General features: G+C 41.0%; 1 protein-coding gene across 13 annotated transcripts in view; it reads left to right on the top strand.

Moving 5' to 3' along the window:
- tjp1a (tight junction protein 1a) overlaps positions 1 to 23,080 on the top strand; it is a 98,269-nt gene that overhangs the window by 29,527 nt on the left and 45,662 nt on the right. Inside the window, exon 1 of one of the 13 annotated variants that reach the window (XM_070967917.1) lies at positions 14,796 to 15,227. The exons of 11 other annotated variants lie outside the window; for them this stretch is intronic. In XM_070967917.1, coding sequence (XP_070824018.1) covers positions 15,204 to 15,227 — 24 coding nt within the window. In that variant the 5' untranslated portion in view covers positions 14,796 to 15,203. Of the gene's footprint in view, positions 1 to 14,795; positions 15,228 to 23,080 lie in introns of those variants that run through there. One more of the 13 variants, XM_070967909.1, reaches the window with a different exon arrangement.

The following is a 23,080-nucleotide window of genomic DNA, read 5'->3' as shown; positions in this document are numbered from 1 at the left end:
CTGCGTACATGACTATATGTGCCAGTCCATCCTGCTGTTGGCATCCAGGTGCTTCGAGCACCAGGAGCCATAACAGACGTGAGTTTATTAATGTTGTTCATTTCCTCTCGTCTGTTTGCCTCCAGCCTCCTCGCTGCTCGGCTCTCCAGTCCAACATTCCACACACTCCGCTGGAATTAAGGGAGAGGCCTGCGGCAAGGCAGGGAACGAGCTCAGGAATGTCTCTGTTATCACAGGGAGAGAGCATGGAGGGAGGAAGGGAACAGGAGGTCAGGCCAAAGGGCCCCAGCGCTGTTAGGGTGTCTTCAGTCAGGACTGCCTGAGTCGTAGGGGTTTCCTTCATCAAATCTTTGATCACTACACTCAGCGCTGACCATGGGCTCATATTACCACAGAGGTGTATGCCTCTGGCCCAATCAGAACGCATAGGAATCTAATTTTAGAGCTGCTCCTTTTTAAATCAATATCTCTACTCCTATCAGTGGCAGTGTCATGTAGATTATCCCACAGCCTTCACAGATGTCACACCAGGTTGGCTCTTCTCTCAGTCCACAGTGTGCGCTGCTGAGGATCACCCCGTATTCACGCACACAGGCAAACGCACTGACTTGCATACTGCTCGTGCATGCGGAGGGGGACACACACGGGCAGAAGCGTCCCTCTGGGTTAACCGTAGCTGGAGTCAGACCGTGTGCAGGCATATGCACGCATGTGTGGTGAGTGAATGTGAGAGACGGTTTGATAATGTACGAGCAGCGCCGAGCTTATCAGATGTCATTTTTTGGAAGGTTGTAGTTAAGCGAAGAGGATTTATTTCGCGAGCGTGATATGTTATTCGTCAGTGTTTGATGTTAATGCAGTGTGTTTAATTCATGCTGGTCGTGTCTAAATGTTTGGTCTTCTGCAGAAACATGAAGTAGCTGTTTTCTGAAGGTAGATATTTATTGCTGCACCAAAGAATATTTCTTTTTTATCACAGCTGTCACTGTCACTATATTTCTCATCATTTGAACTATGCAAAGTGACTTTAATTCGGTGTGTTGGTGTTGGGTTTGTGTTCTGTGCTGACTGATTTGCATCGTCTTACAGCGTATACGGGTTGTGGGGTTTGGTGATGGCAGTAAATTAGAGGCAGAGAAACAGAATGGAAGAAGTGTAGAGCTTATTAACGCTAATGAATCCAGTGAGTGTGAAGAAAAAAAAAATTCCAGACTGGTGAGACAAAACCAAAATGTTTTCTAAGTGGCTGATAAAAAAAAAAGGCAAGACAAAAGAAGCATTCTACAATTTACTGTCTAATAAATTTCAGAAGCGACGAAACATTTATGGGTGTAATTTTAAAATGTCTTTTGACCACTGGCAGCGAGGAAGCTTCGATGCCCCGGTGACTCAGTGGTTGGCTCGCCAAGTCGACTCACAGCAAAAAGATCCTGGGTTCAAACACCTTTCTGTGCTCGTTCTTCCGTGTCTGAACGGGTTTTTTGCAGATGTACGCGATTCCTTCCACCTCAAAGACATGCACGTAAGGTATAATGGACAAATTTCTCCTCAGGAAAATGGAAACTATAATTTAATGGACAACAATCCAAACAGAAGCAGCGGTTTCATGTCAGACTTTTACCACTGGAATATTAAGCAGGTTTTTTTTTTCTTCGTAATGCAAGAAAAATGCATGAATTAGCATAAATATAATGCATAATGGCCAGTTTGTCACAGGCTGTTCAGTCCTGTAAAGCTGCTGTATAATAACTACAGTTCAGGGTCTCAGTGTGAAATCCATTTAATCCATTTTGTCCATAATGTCATCTAGCCTATATATAAATACAAAGGGGATTATTTTCATCCCTCTACTATTCCTGTTATAGATTTGCGACATGATTTTAACATGTGAATGTTATCTGCAGCAGTCATTTTCAAAGTGGATTACCATACCTTGTGCCAAACGTGGCTGAACTTATGATGAAACAATAAAGTGTAGGTGAAGATTAATGATTGAAGTTATATAAAACTATGACAGTAGCTGCTGTACCAGAGATTTGTTTTTTTTAAATAAACAAGTATTTCTATATCTCTGAGTCCAGGGTTAACTGCTGTGATTCAGACACTTTCTGGTATAAAATGCTGTTATCCTGCAGAGGCCTCGTGTGTCATACAGTCTGACCTTCCCGCGGGAATGCTGCTCTTGCACATTACACACTGACTAACAGCATGACAACAGAACTAATCACAGCCTTGTAGCTGTGGTCCGCATAATGTTCCCTCTGTTACACTCTGTAATTATGTTACATTAGTTGCACACAGGATGGACAGCAATGGGTCCATTTGTTTATTTAGGTCTTATTTTCTCAAATAATATTGATATTTGTGTTTGTCTCAGGAAAAACAAAGGTCATAGCAGCCTCGGAACCACAACTGAAAGGTGAAGCTATGTTCATATAGCTTACATATACGGTTTTCCTGCATTTCATGTCAAAGGACAATAACTAAAAATGCTTAATTTTACATTAGTTAATCTATATTAAAGGCAACTGGACTCAAATGTAGGTCGTCTGATTCGTTAGTCTCACTTAAAATGTTAAAATCAACAAGATACTTTCTCCTAACAGCAATATTTCTCATACATTTAACAAGCCAGGCTCCTTCAGTGTTGCCCTGGCTCGGCTTAGCCTACATAAACCTACATAATAGCAAAACGTAGCTGCCTTCACTGCTCGCTATGAACATTAGTAGAACAGTAGAGCAGCGATTAAGTGTTTTTTTTTTACTCTCTGCTCCCTGGTGATGTTGTCCCAGCAGTGTTGCTTCCATATGCTGTTTACTGTACAGGTCACATGGTTAGGCCAGTGGCACTAGTTCTGCTGAGAGAGCCCCAGGTGATACAAGAGCTGTAGGCAAACAGAGGCAGATAACATCTCCACACAAAGCTCTTTTTCTTGTTGGCGGTGTAGCAAAGGCAAATACAGCATACCTTTTTTCCCTCTTTTGTCATAAAACAGAAATATTTTTTGCCTCTATTATGTAATTATCTATGGATTAAAAGATGAGATGGACTCAGACAACTAACAACAACAACTTACAGCTGACTCTGAAGCCATGATGTCCAGGTCACGTGGTTTGTGTCAGCCAGCTGAGGCACCAGGGCATCCTGTTGGCATTAATTGGTGATGCAACCATTATATGGTAGCACCAATAATAAAGCATGGACTCATTTAACAAATGGAACATCTGCAGGTCACGTATTATTTAGCTTTTTTCCTCTTATTATATATTATATTAATGTTACACAATCTCGATTTTTTTCTGCCATTGAGTGTACAGTGAGTACAGTACCTTTATTCCATCACATCTGTGTGGATAATAAATCTTTCTTGTCCTTGAGCTTCAGAAAATTCTAAATATTCGTTTTGACATGTAATCACGAGGCTGAAACTGATTTTTGTGTCATTCGATCCCATCAGTTAATGTGCTCTGTGGGGCAAGCTCACTGTGCATGAGTCGAGTCAACATTACCTCATTATTCTGCCTTCCTATCCTCGTTCACCCCTGTGAACTTAAAAATCAAACCCACACCCTTACATCTCTCTGCCTGGCATGCAGGAAAGGTCCGGATGTGCACATTCAGTCTCTCCTCACGTATGAGCTCACAGGAACTGTCTATATGCTGCAGAATAGGGCACTGCAAATCCCTGCCCACCACTCAGTCCTGACCCAGCTCAGGCCCCACAGCGCCCACCCCAAGAGGGGTGGCTTAGTCTGGCTTTTTAGGTCTGCTCCCTTTCTGCTGAGTTCATCAGGCTGGTCCTTTGAGCAGGGAGCCAGCCCACTGCCTTGTGGCCCTTTCTTTCTTTTCAGGCAACAAATGTGCTAAAACAGCACTCCGTAATCACTTGGCATTAGGGGCCGTTGTGTTGGGCATTAGTGGTTAGAATTGACCAGTGGGACGTTATAAAAATGAGTCTGACAAGAGAACACCAAAGCTGATGAGTCTGGATCCTGGCACTGGACGGCTGGAGGATTAGTCAGCTAACACACTGGCTGGGGCTTCTGCAGGGTCGGGTCCCATCGCATCTCATCACCACCAGGCTTGAAGCAGCCCCTGTGGCTGCCGTGTCTCCATCCGCCTCTCTGGCTGGCTCTGGATCTTCCCATCCTCCACCGCTTCTCCTTCCTCCGCTCCACCAAAAACACAGCATCATCTCCTCTTGTAGGGTCGTGTTTTTCAAGGGAGGAGCGTGTGATGTGGTAGTCTTAGGATAGGGTGGGTGAAGCCGCGGCGGAGTGGCCTGATTCACTAGAGCTGTTACTCAAAACGCAGAGGAGGACAGATAATGTGTGTTGAACAGTCTTGATTCATGAAAGCTGTTTTAGTTGTTACAGTTCAGAATGCTTATCACGCACTTATATTTACAAAGTTTCAACACACGTCCAGCTGCATACATTTTGTCTATCTACAGAAACTCACACTGAAGCGATGCAGTTTGATAAGGTGACTGAATATGCAGCAGTTCAGCCCTTATTATCTTAACCCACTGTGTCATAAAACTCCATGGGGGGGGTGGGGGTTCACTGATTGACCCCTCTGTGATTTCATCTCTGTGATATTATCTGCTAATAAGTACAACAGTTACCAGAAATCAATTTCCCTCATTATCGCTGAAGCGTTAAATCACATTTACTGCACAGCATCTAAGCACGCTTTGCTTTTGAAGTTAATGCACTTGATTTTACAGAATTTCAGCTGCTTTTGTCTGACAAAACTCGGTGCCTGTTTCCCTGGAAGCTCCTGCTGTTTCCACTCCTTCGCACACTGGGAGCAGTTTCATACTGTTGGAATTAGCAGTAACAGGCAGTACCATGGCAAGAGTCACTGACGGGTGGGGGGTGCTCACTGGACTTGAAACATTCCCTCATTTGTTGCAACTTTGCCATACAATTTAGTGTAGTTCAGCTCATTTCCTCTTTCTATTCTCTCTCCTCTGCTCTCTTTATATGTCATCTCTCATCTTTCTTTCATATTCACTTCATCCTTCATTTTTTTCTGCTCTCCTTCTCTATCTTCTTATCAGCTTCTACATTTTAAATCACTCCAGTCTGCCTCTTTCTTTTCCCAAACTGGCATTTCTTTTCCTTTCTTCCTCCTGTAATCCGTTTACCCGTCGTCGCTCTTCCTCTCCTATGCCCCCCTCACTTTGCCTCTGCTCTGCTCTCCTTTTCTGCCCTCTTCTTTCCTGTTTTTTTTTCATCGACTCTAATCTCCTTCTGTTCTGTACTTTCCTTTCTTTTGTCGTCTCCTTAGCTTTTCTCATCTCAGCACTTTCATCATTTTCACAGCACCGTGCTGTGGAGGATATAGACTGCTGACCTCAGTGCTGTTGTTTTGTTGCTATTTATGGCTGCACCTCGCCTAACACACGTCAAAATATTGAAATCTTTTTAATACTATACAGACAATGTCATCTATTTTATTGAGGTCTGAGATGATGTTATGTTTTCAAAAGACATCCTCACATGGGATCTTATTATTCTGTCTGTAAGAAGTCAACTAGGCTGTTTTCAGTTGTTTCACACAGAAGTATACTCTGTACTACAAAGACAAAACACTTATCACTGTGTGAAAAATGAGTGAGTGCTCTGTATCTCCTCGTGATTACAAGTATCAGCATCAGAACAAAATGCAAATGTTTGTTCCTTCTTGGATATACTGTAGCTTTGTAATGGGGACAGTCTGAAATGCCATTTGTCCTCGTTATGAAGAGAGAAGATTGATGTGTCCCGGAGGGCTCAAAGAGTGTTGGTCAGTATGAATAAATATGCAAAATAAGCTTTAAAATCCATCCATGATGCAGCCTACGAGGGAACAGAAAACGCTCTTCTTCCTTGCTGTCATAACATTTAAAACTCAGCACATTAACTCAAAAGTCACCCATGTCTTAAAGAGAAAAGGCCAACACATGAGGCCAGCAGTGTTACCCAGTCCACGTCTGTATTATTGCACGTGTAGTTGGATCAACATCACTTCTATTCAGACATAGCAGAATACAACAGGGTTGTTGTTAGTGCACACACTGGAAACAGAGGAGATCACGTGGTGTAACCTTATAGGATTCCTTTTCTTTTGGTCACCTCATGAAAAGTTAATGCGGCTCTTGTAAAACAAGTAGTGTAATGAGTCAACATGTGTTGATTCATTCACGCTAAGAGTACACAAATATTTATCACTGGCACTTGCATGAGGACAGCATGAAGGGGTTGTTAAGAATCCAACATGCCTGAACACACATACAGTCATACCAGCTCCTCGGGTAGCAGCTGTTACAGCGTTACATTGTACAGCACTTACAGACAGATTTAAAGTGAAGCGAACTTCAACCAATCAGATTCGTGCAGTTTCAAAACACCAAGCCTAGCAACAAGGCATGTTTGTCTAAATTGTACATCCTTTAAACTGACTCCTTACCACATAATGGTTTCCTTGTCATCTACCATTTAAATGGCTTGACTTTGCTGACCTCCAGACAGTGGTTTGACCTCCCACTTTGCTGCAGCAGTGTAGAAATGCACTCCAGGGTGTGAGTGTACACTGTGACGTCACTATTGGGCGTGTTTACGGGTGCAAAAAGCACACTTGACCAAAACACTGAAACAGAACAAATACTTAACTTTGAGCTTGAATTTGAATAGTGTGAAGTTACTGATTAACTAAACAAGATATACCATAACTTTTTCTCTACTGTTTGGACACGGGTCAGTTAATCTGACTGAACTGAAGTATGTTTTCAGGTTATATTGCTGTGTGCTGCTGGACAGCTGCAAAATAAATCGTCACTCCAGCTGAAGTTAATTGTGTTCCTAGAACACGGCAGCCTGAAATCTGCAGTTGCTGCCTGTATTAGGATTGTAAATCTTTACTATTCCTTCAAAATCAATTACATGCCACTTACAGTACGTGTCAAATGCATTTTAGTGTCTGCCGCTTGCTGTCAGCGCTGTAACTTGAGCTGCAGCTGTTGGATTTTCCGAGACATAATTCTGTCTCTCAGTATAAGTGGGCCGGCTTTGGAGCACTTGTGTCTATTGCCTATTCATTAAGCCGTAGATTCACACCATGCTTGGCCATTGACACATGTTGGCCCAGACACAGACATATTAGCACTTGCACATGCACGAAATTGAGGCCCTTTAGAGAATAAGTGTGTCCGTAATCCCTTCCCTGGTTGAATCTGACCTCTTTAGCATACAGTACAGTTAGAAAGCACAAGGACGGTGATATGTTTTTCATTGTGTCTGCTATACTTTGCACTATGGATGTGAAATTTAGCTATAATTATGAAGTTAAAGAGGTGAGTTTCAGCTTTAAGTGTCTTCACATTCATATTGGCAGTGTGGGACTCACTGCCCTTATTAAACACACTTCGAAATCATAGATCCAACTGAGCGTGTTTAACAGCTGAAGCTGCAAAGGATATTTAACTATTAAAATTTTTAAATTAAGTTAATTTGATTTGTTAATTTCAATGTCTGCCTCTAAAACTGATGCACTCTGGCCTTGTATAAAAAAAAAAGAGCTAAAATTCCATCTGTTCATGTGATGTGGATGTAAACACCCTCAAAGCTGAGAGTCAGGACTTAAACCCTGTTTCATTTTAAATCCTATGCCCTGGATTTAAACTGAGACAATGAAAAACATCTCCCTGTCCTGATACATTGTGACTGCGCTTTATTTCTATTTAAGTCCACATCTATGGATTACAGAGCGAGGTTGTGATTCATCGTGATTTAGAAGATAAGCTTTAAAGTTTCATCAGCGAGTGTGTGTAGGTTGTGTTTCTGCACTGTTATTATGGCCTCAGGTGGACATTAACTGTAAGTGCTGCCAGACAGTTTAACTGCTGCTTTTATTACACCCTCTTTTACTCAGGTGACACATAAACCTGTGAGAAGTAACAGTGCAGTATAATTGCTGTATTTCTACATAGCTGGATAATATGTGACTTCTGATGAACTGGTGGCAGCGTTTTGTTGTTTCATTTTTCTCAGTTGGACCAGGTGAGGCCTTAAGGCTGAATCAACTGTGTGAAGTGTTGCAGTACCTAGAGAATAGCTGACATGCACATGCACTCAAAAATATATCTACAATACATACAATGTAGTCTTATGAAACTGCAGCATTGACAAATTACATGATTGATGATCGATTGTAACGAGGTGTACAAAAATACTGTTTCCAATACATACATCTACCACAACACAGCTCCAGCTGTTTTAGGGCATGCTTGTTATCAATGTCTGGGCCATTTGCAGACTTCTTTTTTAAGCACACATACCATACATCTACGTGTATGTGTGAGACTTTCAGCAATACCTGCATCATGTGCTGTATTGCATGCAGTTTGTCATCGGGCATCAGGTGCTGTCCTCACTCTTTTTTAACTGTCTGTGCTGTGTGTTTAGTCCCAAAATTGCCCCAATACCTCACAGTACAGAGTATGACCCATTCTTGTCCATTCAGTGTTATTTCACATGTGATTATGTGAGAACACAGATATAGTCAGGCTGCGTCACTTTGTACAGATCTTTTCCCCTTTTTTTCTGTTTCTCCTCACAGATCCTCTGTAATACGTGATCACAGGCTATTTCTCATCACTTGGCTTTGGTCCCTGTATTGACCACATGAGCTCACATGCTTGTTAATGCATGCATGTTAACATTATTCACCTGATTGTGGGGAAATCTGCAGTTTTCAATGAAAACACCACTGCGGGCTTGTTTATGCTCAGGGCTTTAAATTTAGGTCAGAATTTCTGAACTTTCTATTACTCTCCTTTAAATCCATGTTTACTTATTCTCTGTTTTCCCAGATTTTTGAAACACTGACTTACTGTATGTGCAGTATGGTAAACTTACCAGATTGAAAAATCCTATAGCACATCAAGAAAATATTTCCATGCACCATGCATTTTTTTTGTAATGATAATTGCTTTCTTTTTTTGCAAGGTTGTTGGATTTTGTTATCAGTCTTTGCAAGAAGAAAAAAAACATGGTTATGCATAGCGTGTTATTTGAAACTTTGGAGAACAGTCCGTTCTTTCTCTTTGCGTCATGAGTCGGAGGACGCTCTGTCACAGCACAGACACATTGTAATACACTTGACTTAGACTGGGCAGTAACAAAAAGCTGCTTGAAGTTGGATTTGCATTGTGTGCTACGCTATTGCAACAATGAAGGGAAAAGGTTGAATTGCTTTTCATGAAGTATTTACTGGCAGAACACACACACATGCACACACACACACACACACTAGATTGAACTGAGTGCCTTCTGGATTGTACCTTGGGATTTGCAATATTTTTAATTTACAGTCTCATTCTGCGGCAAACAATGGGGTTGTCACATGGATGGAAACCATGACGTAATGGCTAGTTTCTCCCCAGATTTATACTGTATATTGATTGTTAATGGGTGTGGGTGTAGAGATTCAACAGTCAATATTCAGGTTGGTTCAAGGGAGGAAAATCATAAAACCTATTTTCTGTGCTGAGAAACAGTAACAGAGGTATGACAGTGTTGGAATTTGAAGTAGACTTGGAATGGTGCTCTACAACTTGGCCCATTCCTTGTTAAACCACTTGATATACCACTGAGAAGCAGAGTGGAGTTCAACCAGATTCACTGCCGCAGAGTCAGTGTTTCCTGACTGTAAAAGCCTCAGCGATCCTTGACTGTTGAAAAGAGAAAGAGTAAGAGAAAGGCAGAGAAAGAGGAAAATGAGAGATCTTTTTTGCTTGGTTGATCACAGGCTGCCTCTTGGAGTAAATTTCTTCAGAAGATCAAAAGAAGCCTGGTTCACTCTCAGTGAATGATGACCCACCATGGAAGATTTAGTACTGTGAAAGCTTTTTTCTTCATCACGAGGAACTAAGTGTAACTAAGCGTGTCTCCAAATAACAGCACTTCAGTCTATTCTTACACAAGCTTTTTCTTCTGTGATTGTGAATGAATTGGGCTAGAACAAAACTGACAGTGGCAGAATTAGCAACTGCAATAACTACTTTGAACTGTGTGAAAATCTTATATTTCCATGCAGCTTTTTGCTAAGCGCCGTTCTTAGAGTGTCTCCTGTACTACATATCCTTTGATATACTTAAAATTAATTGCAGCTGCTTTGTGATAGCAGATTATGTAGAGCCAATTATCTTTTTAGGTCATGAAAACATGTTAGATAGTGTGTGCAGATAGAGAAAATAAAGTATGTTGATTTGGTAACGAATTATCTTGTCAGCCATGCTAACAGGATGGCTATAGGGATGGTAATGTTGGTTGGTCAGTCATCCACTTTGGTCCAGACTGATATACTGTATCTCAACAACTGTTAGATGAGTTGCTGTGAAATTTCACAGAGACGTTCATGGTCCCGAGAGGATCAATCTCGGAACACACCGTCTATGATGATGATGTCTGATGATGTTTTAGCCTCTTGGGGCAACAGTAGACGTTTCAGGGCTTCTGGTGTAGCCAGCAGATATCTGGATAACGGATATCTGGGCCGACACCTCTTCCGTGCACCAGTCATTGTTTCCAGTCCAATTAGCAACTTGACTTTCAAGCTCAACAAGACCTCTGCATTTCAGCTAATCTTTATAAACCGTTATCTGCATGTGAATGCAGATAAATTTTAAAAAATTTTAAAGATCTAAGTCATTGTCTGACAGTAACGATGGGTTCTGAGATTGCGTTTGAGCTCTGCTTCTTTTGCTCTCCACTTTTTACTTTTTACTGTTTACCTGCCTGCAACCAAAGCCTGCTCAAATGTGATTGGGCAATACTACTCAAACCACAAACAGAAACCAGAGCACTTCTGAAAACACTTCGGGAATCTTGTCCCTTGCCAACAGATTTCGCATTAATATGCTGATATCTGTTTATAAAGCTTTGGTAATCTGTGACTTTGCCTCTAGCGCCACAAACAGGTTGACATTTTTAGATGAATTGAACTATACTACACGTGTACATGCATGTACAGGAGTCGTCCCCGACTTATGGCAACTCACAGTCACGAAAGAACCTTCATCAAGTCATATATTTTCATGTTCTGTGAAACATACAGCGGTTTGTAAAAGAGGTACTTGGCGTAGCGCACGGAACAATACGTACTATGCGGTCATCTGAGCAAGCAAGGCCCTCGTCACAGTTCCCACGTGCCGCCATTTGTAACACATCGTGCATCGTTCAGTAATTACATACATAACATGTCAGGATGACTTGACTTACATACAAAATTGGGTTAGGAATGTAATCAAAGAATGGATCTTAGTCGTAAACCAGGGACTCCTTTCACTGTAGATGATCATCCACTCCATGTATGCCCATTCAGTATTTGTTTCTTTGCACTCTTTGTATTATTCACAATATACAGAAATATACAATATATAGACAGCCAATAAGAAGAAGCTGATTCTGCTTCTAGCTGTAAACTCCATTTTTCTCTGAATCGAGGTTAGGTTAGGTGAGAGATCAGGTTTAGAGGGTCTATTGGAGGAAGGAGACCTGAGTTATTATTGTAAGGATATGTGTGTCCACTCCTCGCCCTGTTGGCCATGTGTGCGTCTTGTGAAAGCCTTTCTGATGAAAAGCAGCAGTCAGGAAGTGAGTTTGTACAGCTGATATTTAAACTGATATGGGGAAGGTAAGATGTAGGTTAAAGGCTTTGGACAGTTTTTATGGTATTGGAATGCCTTTTCACCCTCTTAGTATTTGTTGTGGAATATCTCCGGTTCTGTTCTGTGGCTTTTTATTTCCTCCTGTAATCAGGATGGAACACTGTTATTTCCCAGACTTTATGGATGAATAAATCCAACCATGAACATTTAACCATGTGTGGGGCTTATCACATATTAAGTCTCTGTTTCTTGAAATCCCGAAACCAGATTTGTCTTTACTGTTTAAGTCCCACAAAAGCCTAAACAATATTGAACTGGAAGTTAGGGGTGAATTTGAGAGATGCTTGCTAATCCTGTCATACGATACTAATCTGATCACAAACAGTTGGCCCCTTAAGTAGAGATGTGACATTAGTATACTGATCATTAGCAGACCACACCACAACCCCTTTCCCTTTGTGGCTTTTACTGAGCTGATTAATATTCTGTTAGTGAAAGTTTCTCGAGATGAAATCCAGATGAAAAATATCTTTAAAGTGTGAGGCCGGTGGTATTCTATATTTTTCTTATTGTCAATAAATCCCATGAAATGACCAAAACCAACAATGAATTGATCATAACAACATGTAGTGTTACAGAATCCAAAGCCTGGTGTAGCCTCTTCTTGTGCCATAGAGCCACACTGTACCAGGAGCATTGGTTTATTTGGAGTCCACAGAGTGCTACAGAAACTCGCTAGTGCACTGAATTTGTGTTAATCTACAGCTGAAATGACTATTTACACATTTGAGTATTGTTTGTCCGTAAGGTGCCATTAACATCAGCATTGCCATTTAAACAGGTTATATCACTTTATCAACATAAAACAACTAAATCAACATAAAACAGTTTGTAATGTTTTCATTCTAAAAGAAAGAAAGAAAGAAAGAAAGAAAGAAAGAAATCCTCAACACCAGTTTAACTGGTTCACAATAATGTGACAAGGATTGATATAGAACTTCAATTGGTTCCATGTCTTCCAGAGGGTTTTTATTAGCATGTAGAAACAAAGAGCCTTTGCTGGACCTGTGGGGCAGGGCAACAGGGCACAGGAGGGATCACACAGCCTCTCACAGACACCTAACTCAGGACAGCTGAAAATAGGAAAACATCTGCCTAAGAATTTCCACCAATGCAAAACAAATGGTTCACGTCAAACCTCACATTTGTCGTTATTCATCATCATCTAACTGTGTGTTTGCTTACGTGAACGCCTCTGTGTGCATCAGTGGGCAGCTTTACATTTTCAGGGTGTGCGCATTATGCTGTTTCACTCTACATTAGCCTTTTCGCTGCAGGAGGAGCTGGGTTGAGTGAACCTTGTGATGCGCTCCAACCAAATGTGGGCCTGCATGTTCGCCTTTGTTTTCCATGTGCCTGCTCTTCCATGAGCGCACCTGAGCTTTGAAGCTGCCCGTTGCCCAAAAGAGTTGTGTGTTTGTGCTTGTGTGTGTGTGTGTGTGTGTGTGTGTGTGTGTGTGTCAGAGAGGGGGAGAGAGATTGGAGCAGGGATGCAAGCATAGAGGACAAAGATAGCTTTGATCACGCTGGAGTGGCACTAATGTCTTGCTCCTCTCTGTCAGAACATCTGAGGTACCATCACAGGTGTGGATGAGAGTGAGAGACAGCAGAGGAAAAGCTCTGTTCATTGTCAGTTTAAAAGGCAATATTTTCAAGATCAAGTTTGATTATTTTTATTTTTTGTTACTTGACACCTTGGTGATCATGTTAAACATCCTGCTGTCTGCACTGATCGATCCTGACAGGCGCTTGAGGAGCTTCAGACGGAGTGAGCGACTTGCATCGATACTAGTATGTATCATCTCAGGCCATGTTTAGCATTGTTGTGTCTGTTTCCTTTTTCCCATGCATTTTTTTCCACAAGATTTGGTTAAACCTGCATGTTCCAGTTGTTGTCTTCTTCAGACATGCTTCAGAAGGTCGTATGGCTTCAGGTTTTAGAGTAGTTCATCGGTCTTGATCCTCTTCTCGGCATGAAGTGGCCTTTCTGGAGGTCATCCTCTACTTGCAACCCTTAAGACAGGTCTGCTACTCCTGACTGGCGGTATTTTAGCCTTGTAGGATTATGTCTGGTGGGAATTAACCCCTTAGACCACCTACGCTGAGCCAAGCCCTCCTCCACACACAAAGGAAGTAATGATTAGAGGAGCTAGAATGAGGGAATGTGATTGCTCAGTTTGTTTGGAAAAGATAGGGTGAAAAGATAGCGTCTATCTCTGTGCTCATATTCTCACACATACTGTAACACTGCTTTGTGCTGTTTTTTGTTTTGTGCTCCTCTTATGGCACACTTTTATGTTGCATAAATTGTTTTCTGGAAACAGAAGTAAACTGTGAAACAATGCAAGCTGAGATTGTTGCATCCTGTGGGTGGGGTCTGGGTTTGGAAGTCATAGGAAGTTAACTGAATGGCTTTTGTGGTTTCCTGTGAGGTGACTTATAAACCGCAAACACTACCAATTACTCTGTGCTAACAAATGTCTCAAAGAAGAACTCTCTGTGTTTTTTACTGACTCATTTTGTAATCTATCAGATGCCATTCCCCAAAATGAGCCGCACACACATTTCCTATGCGACCAACTTTTTCAATTTTCTGCTCACATATTCCACTGTTCTGATGTGAGGGCAGGGTTCTTGGAGCCGTTTACATAATACTTTTTAAATAACAGAGTACAGGCTGTGGTTTTCCCACAAACTTGAGATTTCAAAGGCTACTGTATTCCTTGTGTAACATACTAACACAACATTCACCACTATCTTACGGTGAAAGTGAGCATTCAGCATCAGCAGGGACAGCGGCGTCGCTTCTCCTTATTGTATCGCGGACTCTTTATTCCACTGGATAACAGGGGTGGGCAGTTTTTCAGTCGCGATAAAATTATATACAAAATAGGAATAAAACGAAATTAACGATGAAGTAATAATATGTGTTGTTATGTACAGAAACAAAAAATCGTTCCAAAGGAAGTCTTTTCGGGTTAAATGGATATTGCCCCCGTTTTTGTAGCGTCTTGCACCCCTGCATGCTTGCAATGGTTTGCTCCGCACAGACACGACACGGCCGTTGCTCACGGAGCCGAGAGCTGGGAGAGGTTTACTCAGCCTGCCATTGCAGTACACCGTCCGGGTGATGCCTACTCTTCCCAACTTTTCATCCAGAGGTTAGCGACGAAACGTCTAAGCAAGGCGGTCTTTTTTGGTCTTTTTTCCAGCTCGAGTTTCTTCCATGACTCGTTACCTAACTGTACAAACGTTAGCGTTTCAGGCAACGAAGATAAAATAATGAACTTTGGACTTTCCACACGGCTTTTCGTGACATGTTTCCCGTCGTCCTGGATGAAATAAAATAACAACGTAGCCCGGCGTGGCGGCAGCTGGGCGAAAATTCAACTGGAAGGAAAATAGCGCACTCACGCAAGTGATTATCAAAACAAAGACACGGACAACTTTTAACCTGCCACTTCTGGAACGGAATAGGAGTGTAAAATGTCCTCCAAAGCGTCAAATAAGGTGGGTACCTGGCTGGACAACATTTAAGTGAAGTATTTTTTTCCAACGTGATACCCGCTGGTTTATGTAGTGTGAATGATAAACTGAGAAGCTAACACTGGCTAAAATAGGAAGAAATGGGCAATTGTACCGCGACCATATAACTTTGTAGACTATTCGTAGTAGTAGTATTATATGCTCGGCGGTTGTGTGTGTGTGTGTGTGTGTGTGTGTGTGTGTGTGTGTGTGTGTGTGTGTGTGTGTGTGTGTGTGTGTGTGTGTGTGTGTGTGCGTGTGTGCGTGCGTGCGTGCGTGCGTGCGTGTGAGTGAGTGAGTGAGTGAGAGAGAGAGCGCGCGAGAGAGAGTGAGAGTGTGTGTGTTTTGCTCATGTGTTATTCTGAAATCTACACCTACTGACACAGCCTACAGCTAGCCATGCTGTTTCTACTGTGCTAAATTCAAAATAATCTGAATTATAATGGATGTTACTGCTGATAAACTGTCACTGATAACTCACCCAGCTGTGCTCACAGCAGGTCTCAGCTCAGCTACCTGTTGATATGTTCAGTCCCAGTCTTCATCGTTTTTTTTTGCAGTGGCAGGAAATCATCTAAGGTCCCAGAATATAGTAGATTGTAAGCCAAATTCGGTCAAGTCCATTTTAGGAATATTTTTGTTTCAGGCTTATGTTTTCTTGAAAGTTGTGGTTTGTGAAAGACTTGTGAAACTGTCAAAGTTGTTAGTAAGGTGATAATCACAGTCATGGATAAACAGCCACCTGTTACCCAAAGTGTGATCTTTACAGACAATCTTTTTGTAATAACTGTGTGAGTGAGGCAACTCTAAATTAAACTATTTGCACTTTCTTTGCACCCTTTCACTTGTCAAGTCCCAGTTGAGATCCCTGAAGCCCATTTTGGAGAACCACAAACTGATCATATGTTATTTTCATCTGGAGCCCTGCTGCAGGTGTGTGTTGATTCATCAGTAAAAAAAATAGCCTGATGAATATCTTTCGAGAGCTGTGTATTTTCTGGTTTCGTATTCATATTTTAGATTGGAAGTCATGAATGAAGCATTCCTTCAGACTTTGCTGAAAACTAGGTCAGGTCAGGTGTTGAAGCAGTAGAAACAGTATTGAGCATGTGCTGTCTTTTCTTGATGAGGGGATTTATTTTTTCAGTTTGACAAGTGAGGAATGTGCTGTGTTTGTTTAATAGAGGTGGTGGTATTCAGGTTTGGTCGGTTGTTCCAGTTAGACGAAACCACCTCCGTCACGTCCGTTGATGACGTTATGCTGGCCTTGGCCACACCTTGGTATAAGACTTACTACTGTAATACGCTTGTCGGTGGTGATGAGGCAAGTTTTGAATGTACATATTAGTAATTCCAGTCTTCTCTCTCTCATTTTGTATTATCCTCTTCTGTCTTGGAAACCTGTGTCTAGGATGGTTTCCAACATAGTTTTCAGTAATGCTCTGTGGTAACATAAGCAGTGATGAGCAGAGCCTGAACAGATAAACAAAAAAGCACTAAAAATGTCAGGATCTTGATGTAGACTATCTTTGGTCAAACACTGAGTTAGTACGGTCACTATCATGAGTAATTAAAACATTTCCTGTTGCTGCTTCAGAATGAAAGTCTTCCTGCACTGTGTTTGTGAACATTTTTGACTAAGCAGCCACAAGTGTTAGGTTTGCATTAATATTAGATTAACACTACTACTACAAATGAGAACAGAACAGATCGTGCTGCTGTCAGTTGGATGAAAACAGGAATCTATGAGTGGAAGAGGTCATGTTGCCTGATTGCCTATGAGCGATGGTGGCAGCTCAGTTTGGGTTAGTGGACTGTCTGCTTACTATATTTATGACAGGGAAACACTATATTCTTAAGTTTCCGTCATGCTGTTCAGGTGATGAATTATATATATATATTAGTGCTTTTTTTAGTTCATATAACTCAGTGTTTTCTGGTGAAAGGAAGGCTATGTATCATGTATCACTATCTGTTCTGTCCTGTCCTTTTTTTCAAGCTAACCTCTTGTTTTGGCCTCTGGCCTTTATCATTGAATGTGTATAATCCCTATTCCAACAACGCTGGGTATAACATAAATACAACTGAATGATCATCTGCTAATCATTTTGGACATATATTCAATTGAAAACAGTACAAAGACAATATATTTTGATGTTTTACCTCATCAACTTCATCAATTTTTGTAAATAAATGCTTCTTCTGAATTTGTTGCCAGCAACATGTTTCAAATAAGTTTGGAAGGTGGCAACAAAAGACTGGGAAAGTTGTAGATTGGTAAAATCTAGTTAATGTGTGTCTTGTTTTAAGAATATATTACAGAATATATTTAGTTTTTAGCCTGTGTCGATATGACATAGTTCATTGGGAAGTAGATCTTTCGTGTGTGAGAGTACCTGAGTACCTGCATGTTATTGCAGCCACTGTAAAGTACATCTTACAGGCAATGAGTTATAATAGTTTGTGTAAAAATGTCCAGACAAGATCAGGTTGCAGGAATACTGTTAGAAAGCCATGTGCTCTCTGCTGCAGAGGAAACTAAGTTCCTGATTACAAATGCCCCAACGTCTTCATCAGCAGAGCGGCAGGGGCTGCCATACTTTCCACTGGTTACTGTCTTCGCTCTCCACAGTGACTAGTTACTAGCTACAAGCCGGGCTAAAGAACCAGTACACTCTCAACTGCGGTGAAAGAGGTGAAGCTAGCTAGTAGCATATCGCAAGTCTGCGACAACTATGAGCAGTCTCTCTCTTTCTGTGTGTGTGTGTGTGTGTGTGTGTGTGTGTTGCTCAATATGCCGGGCTAATTGGTAACAGGTGATAGTGTCATGATTGGGTTGAATGTGTGAAAGTTCACCACTTTGTGAAACACTTGATTATGTAATTATATTATTATATAGCCCATACATGGGCTTGGGATCAATTGGTTACATTTTGTTTTCATTTACATCTTACGCAGTGTACCAACCTTTTTAGAATCGGTTCATTTTCTGATCCAGATTTCCCAAGAAGAAGAAATATCTCAATATCAGAACATGGTCCTCTAGGTTTTTTGCATTTTATCTTTCCATCTTTTCCAACTGTAAACATCTGGTAGAGCTGTGTCTCCTTTAAAACACAAGATTGAATAATGTCTATTCAGGGATCACTGCACTCATTAGCTAAGAGTGCAAAGACAGTCAACACGTTAAGCATCCAAAGCTGCTCTTAGTGAGACAGACATACCCTGACTACATTTTGTGGCAAACGATTTCATCATCAATTGTCAGAGGTAATCGGTGAAACAAGACTTAGCTTTTGTGTTTTCTTTCTCTGCAGTTCATCATCCAATACTCCCACCTGAGGAGTGACATAACACCACAATTAATCACACGCCACATAAAGCTACAGTTAATGATAAACAGGGCTGTCTTTCAGGAATATAGTGACATCTGTGGGTGTGTTGACTTTATGTCTCAGAGGTCAGTAATGCTGTTATTGCTCAATAGCTGTACTTAAAGTGTGTCATTAGGTTAGTATGATGTTTCAGTGAGTGTTTAGCATTCGCTCATTTGTGACAACTTGGGCACACAGAGTTACGTTAAACAGAAATAAAGCACTTTGTCTAACCTAATCTAAGTGAAGTTGAAGTTGCATTTCCGTTTGTCATCATAGATCTACACTACAAAATAACAGTTTATGGTAATTGCTGTGTAGGGGAGGATATGTTTCGATGAGGACAGAAAAGGAAACATCTTTCTGTTTGGTGCCAAAGTCCCTGTTCGGGCATCCAGGAGAGAGGAAAGGACAGTGTTTTCGAAGCTGGGTGTAAACTTGCCTAGTTCCAGACCTGTTAGTCACAGCCAAGATTTGATGTTGTCAAGCCTTTTAAGAACTTTTTGGTATTATTTCCACGAATGGCTTTTTCCTCCAGTTCATGAGAAAAACCAAGCCAGTCAGAGACTGTGTTTTTACAAAGATGAGTCAGAGTCAGACAGCTCAGGACATCTTAAGCATAGTTAGCACTTTAAAAGACACAGAGAAGACAGCGTGGCTATGCTGGTTGGCTAGGATTTGATAATAGGAATAATAGAAAAAGGGTCATTCTATTTAAAATGTATTTGGTTGTCATTTAAAGAGAGGAAGATAAAAGTTACTTATTTTGCAATGTAATCATCATTGTACATTTTTACCAATCATATTTTGATATTGTGATTTAAATATTAACACAATCAATATTTTGTTCAGTCTTTTTAATGAATCAGTCATTTAACTGATGTCAAACTAGTGGAAAACAACATTAATCCACTGAAGAATTGACATTAACTCTTCTTCACTACTGTAAATGCGGGCCTCATTCTTTGTGTTTGGCCTTTAGCCAGTTCCACTTACTTTTGTGAATGCAACACAAGAAGAGGAAATATAATTTAGTGCATCAGCAGTCTCTCTAGTCTTTACACTTGTCTTTTGAGAAGACAGACTGAAATAAGTGGAAAATGCATTTGGATGGAGGAGGTTGTATTAATTAGAGTTGCACAGTGGGCCAAGAACGGCCTCTATTTTGCTTTGATGATTACACATCTCCATTTACATCAGTGAAGGAGGGAAATGTAATTAGAGGGCCAAGTGCTAGGGAGAGGAAAAGAGTCCTGGTGATGTTTTTGTTCTATGTCCTAGGCTCTCCGTCCTTTTTGAAGAATCAGGGCTGATGTGGCAAGTGATAAACAGTGTATGAAACAGCTGATGTCTGGCGTCTGTAACAAGGACTTGCGCCATCTGTTTATAAAGCAGTTATCCAGTCTTCTGCTAATACACTTCCCAAAGGGCTTCACATGCCTACATTTTAACACTATGTAATGTAGTGTAACTTATAAATCAGCCCACACCACCCACTCAACTTAGTCCATCCAGGAAAAACTCCCCCAAAAAATATTATAACAGGGCCTGAAGAAGGGCTGGATGTACAGTAGTCCAAAACAGACACAGACAGCTGACATGCTCATGTTTCTTTTTATACTACATTGGGTATCTGCGTATGTGGATGCATTCACACAAGGCTTCAGTGGTATACTGTTTCACAGTGTACCATGGTATGAAAATTGACAGTTATCATATCATATACATTTTTTTTATCTACCTGTCTATCTATTCTTATCTAATTAGTGTTATTTAAAAAAATATAGGACAGAGTATTTTGTGAAATTATATAAATGCGTGTGTTCAACCAAAAAAATCCTTCTGTTTTGATTCCCTTAAGGGCCATTGTAACTGACCTTAATAAGAAAAACAGTGTAATACTGTGAAACCATAGTATTTTTTGGGACCGTTATCGTACCATGAAAATCTTGTACCATTGCAACCCTTATTCACACATTTGTCAACAACATACAGTCTGCACAGTTGATATTAAATTTTGGGCTGCACATGAACGCCCAGCAAAGAACCTCATACAGCATGCCGCCATGTAGATGTCAGAAAGTATAAATTGGGCTACAGAGAAATTCTTCTTGGATGATGGACACAGGCATACAATGGGCAGTATAAGATGGTTCATTCATATTTAATAGAAAAGGAATGACCAAATAATATAAAAGCTGGGGTTGATCATGTACACCTTCAGTGTTGCAGCCTCAGTGGAATAACATAATAGATGCATCTACACTACATGTAGCACACAAACTCTGTCACTTATTCCTGCTTGCTCTTACAGGCCCTTGATTTAAAATCCTCCCAACCATTAAGGAGAGCAAGTGTTGCCAACATTGAAGACAGCAGCTGGGTGCCTGTTGGTTCAGTTGGGCTTCAGTTTTTTGGTTGGTTTGTCTGCAGTTGTGACCCGTCTGGATCTGAACACAAGTATGCATTTGCACAATTTATTTAGTCAAAAACAAACATTTTGGCATAGGCCCATGGAATGTTAGAGAATTAGTGCACACAGGGTAAGCTTAATTTTAGTATGATTATGTCCACATGCCCAGATTCAGTATACTTGATTCCTAATGGGGGGAGCTCCATTTTCATTGTGACCAGAGAGAGTGGGCTATGATAATCAAAGCAAGCTCCTTGTTACATAAACACACAATATGTAACATTTATGTCCATATTAAACTGTCTAAATTTCAATTTCATGACATCGTCGGCGCAGCCTATTGCGGCAGAGATGACATACTTGAAGCATCACCTCCTGTCAGAGTGGAGATAAAAACATTGAGAGAAAGCAGCTGTTTGTGTTGTTTCAATGCCAGGGGACTCTGGAGTGCGGCAGTTATCAAGGACATCTGACCTGCTTATCCTTTCATCCCTTGAGGGAAATCCAGGGCAGATACACACAGCAGGAGGCAGGTGGATAGCAGAGAGAGAAAACGAAGGAAAACAGAAAATGCCTTCTGAGGGAGGAGGTGATGAGAGGAGGGGTTATTGGAGGGAATGAAATGAAGAAAGGAAGGAGCGGGAGGGAGAGATACAACGGCTATAATCGCAGTCACATGGCAGATCTTAAAAAGACTGCCTCTGATAATCAGGGCATTATGGCTCTTGGGCTTGTTCATGTTATAAAGCATATTATAAAGCACATTAATATCTATTTCTATTTAATGCAAATGCATCAGCATAATAGGGTGGAGCAAATTTCCTTGCCCATTGTGGGTGAAAGACTTTTGTGAACAAGACTAGCAGTGGCCTTGCAAGACAATCTACAAATTTTATTTTCCATCTTGTGGTTTGGCAGTCCAGTGCATAACATATCTTAATGGGGACATTAGTCAAAGTTGGCCATACAATAGACGATTGACAGTTATCTGCTTTACTGAGTCATCAGCATAAACCCTGCTTATACTTTATTGGATGAGTGCACCACTTGCCTGCCTGTCGTTGGTGTCTAACTGTGATTTTCTGGAATAACAGAGGTGTAGGGTTGCTACATCGTGCTGCCACCCTTAATGTATAGCAGGGACACGAAAGTTGTTTTTTGTTTTTGTACTCCAGACAATGTCCGCTCAATCAGGTCTGGACATGGTCCACACATGTAGCTCATTTGTCCATGTTGGATGCAGTTTCACGTATTGGAAATATTCCGTTTGGTTTACGTGATGGCTGGCACCTTGGTAGAGCGTGCAGGAGGAGTGCTCCTCTGTAATGATGACTGTCTTTGCGTTTATATCCATACCTGCATATATTTGCACGCAGCCGCAATGTCGAAGAAAGAGTGGAAAACAATATGCAGACAAACAGAAAAGAAGCTAAATGAAGCAGCTACACTCTGTGCAGCAGCAGTGCATTCACTGTGAATGACAGTGAGTAAACACAGCTTAAGGGATAGCTCATGTGGTGGAAACGTGTTGCCAAATCTCTACCAGTGGTAACATTTCTACAGTTGCACGGTATGTACTGTCATATTGCCCAACCCTACATGGGTGTGGTTCTGAATGTTGTTAAATTTCTCAACTTTTTACCAAAATCAGTTTCTGAAAAACATGACACAAGAAATGGACCACATATTCAAAAAATCATTGTCAATCATACTTAGTTTATATCAGTTTATGTCTTCAGTGCCTAATTGCAGTAGTTGTCAGCAGTCTAAATGTTTATTTGTTGGTGATAATTGAGTCTGACTTGCAGGATGTTGCAGGCAGAAACAAAAACACTGGAGACGAGCCTGAGTACTGGTCCATCCAGGAAGTCCATATCACATTTTTCTGATGTATGAGTGGCCGAAAGCTGATATTGACCTGACAAAGTCTAATATTTTATCACAGAGCTCCCTCAGGAAGACCACATTGTGATTCTGTATCAGTTTTCTCTTACACTTTGTTTGAGACGACACATCGGTCACTGGAATTAAAGGATCAACAACCTTTCACT

This window comes from Chaetodon trifascialis, chromosome 1 (genome assembly GCF_039877785.1).
Source record: "Chaetodon trifascialis isolate fChaTrf1 chromosome 1, fChaTrf1.hap1, whole genome shotgun sequence".
In the NCBI taxonomy this organism is placed as follows: Eukaryota; Metazoa; Chordata; class Actinopteri; order Chaetodontiformes; family Chaetodontidae; genus Chaetodon; species Chaetodon trifascialis.
This window is presented reverse-complemented; position numbering and strand designations above follow the sequence as displayed.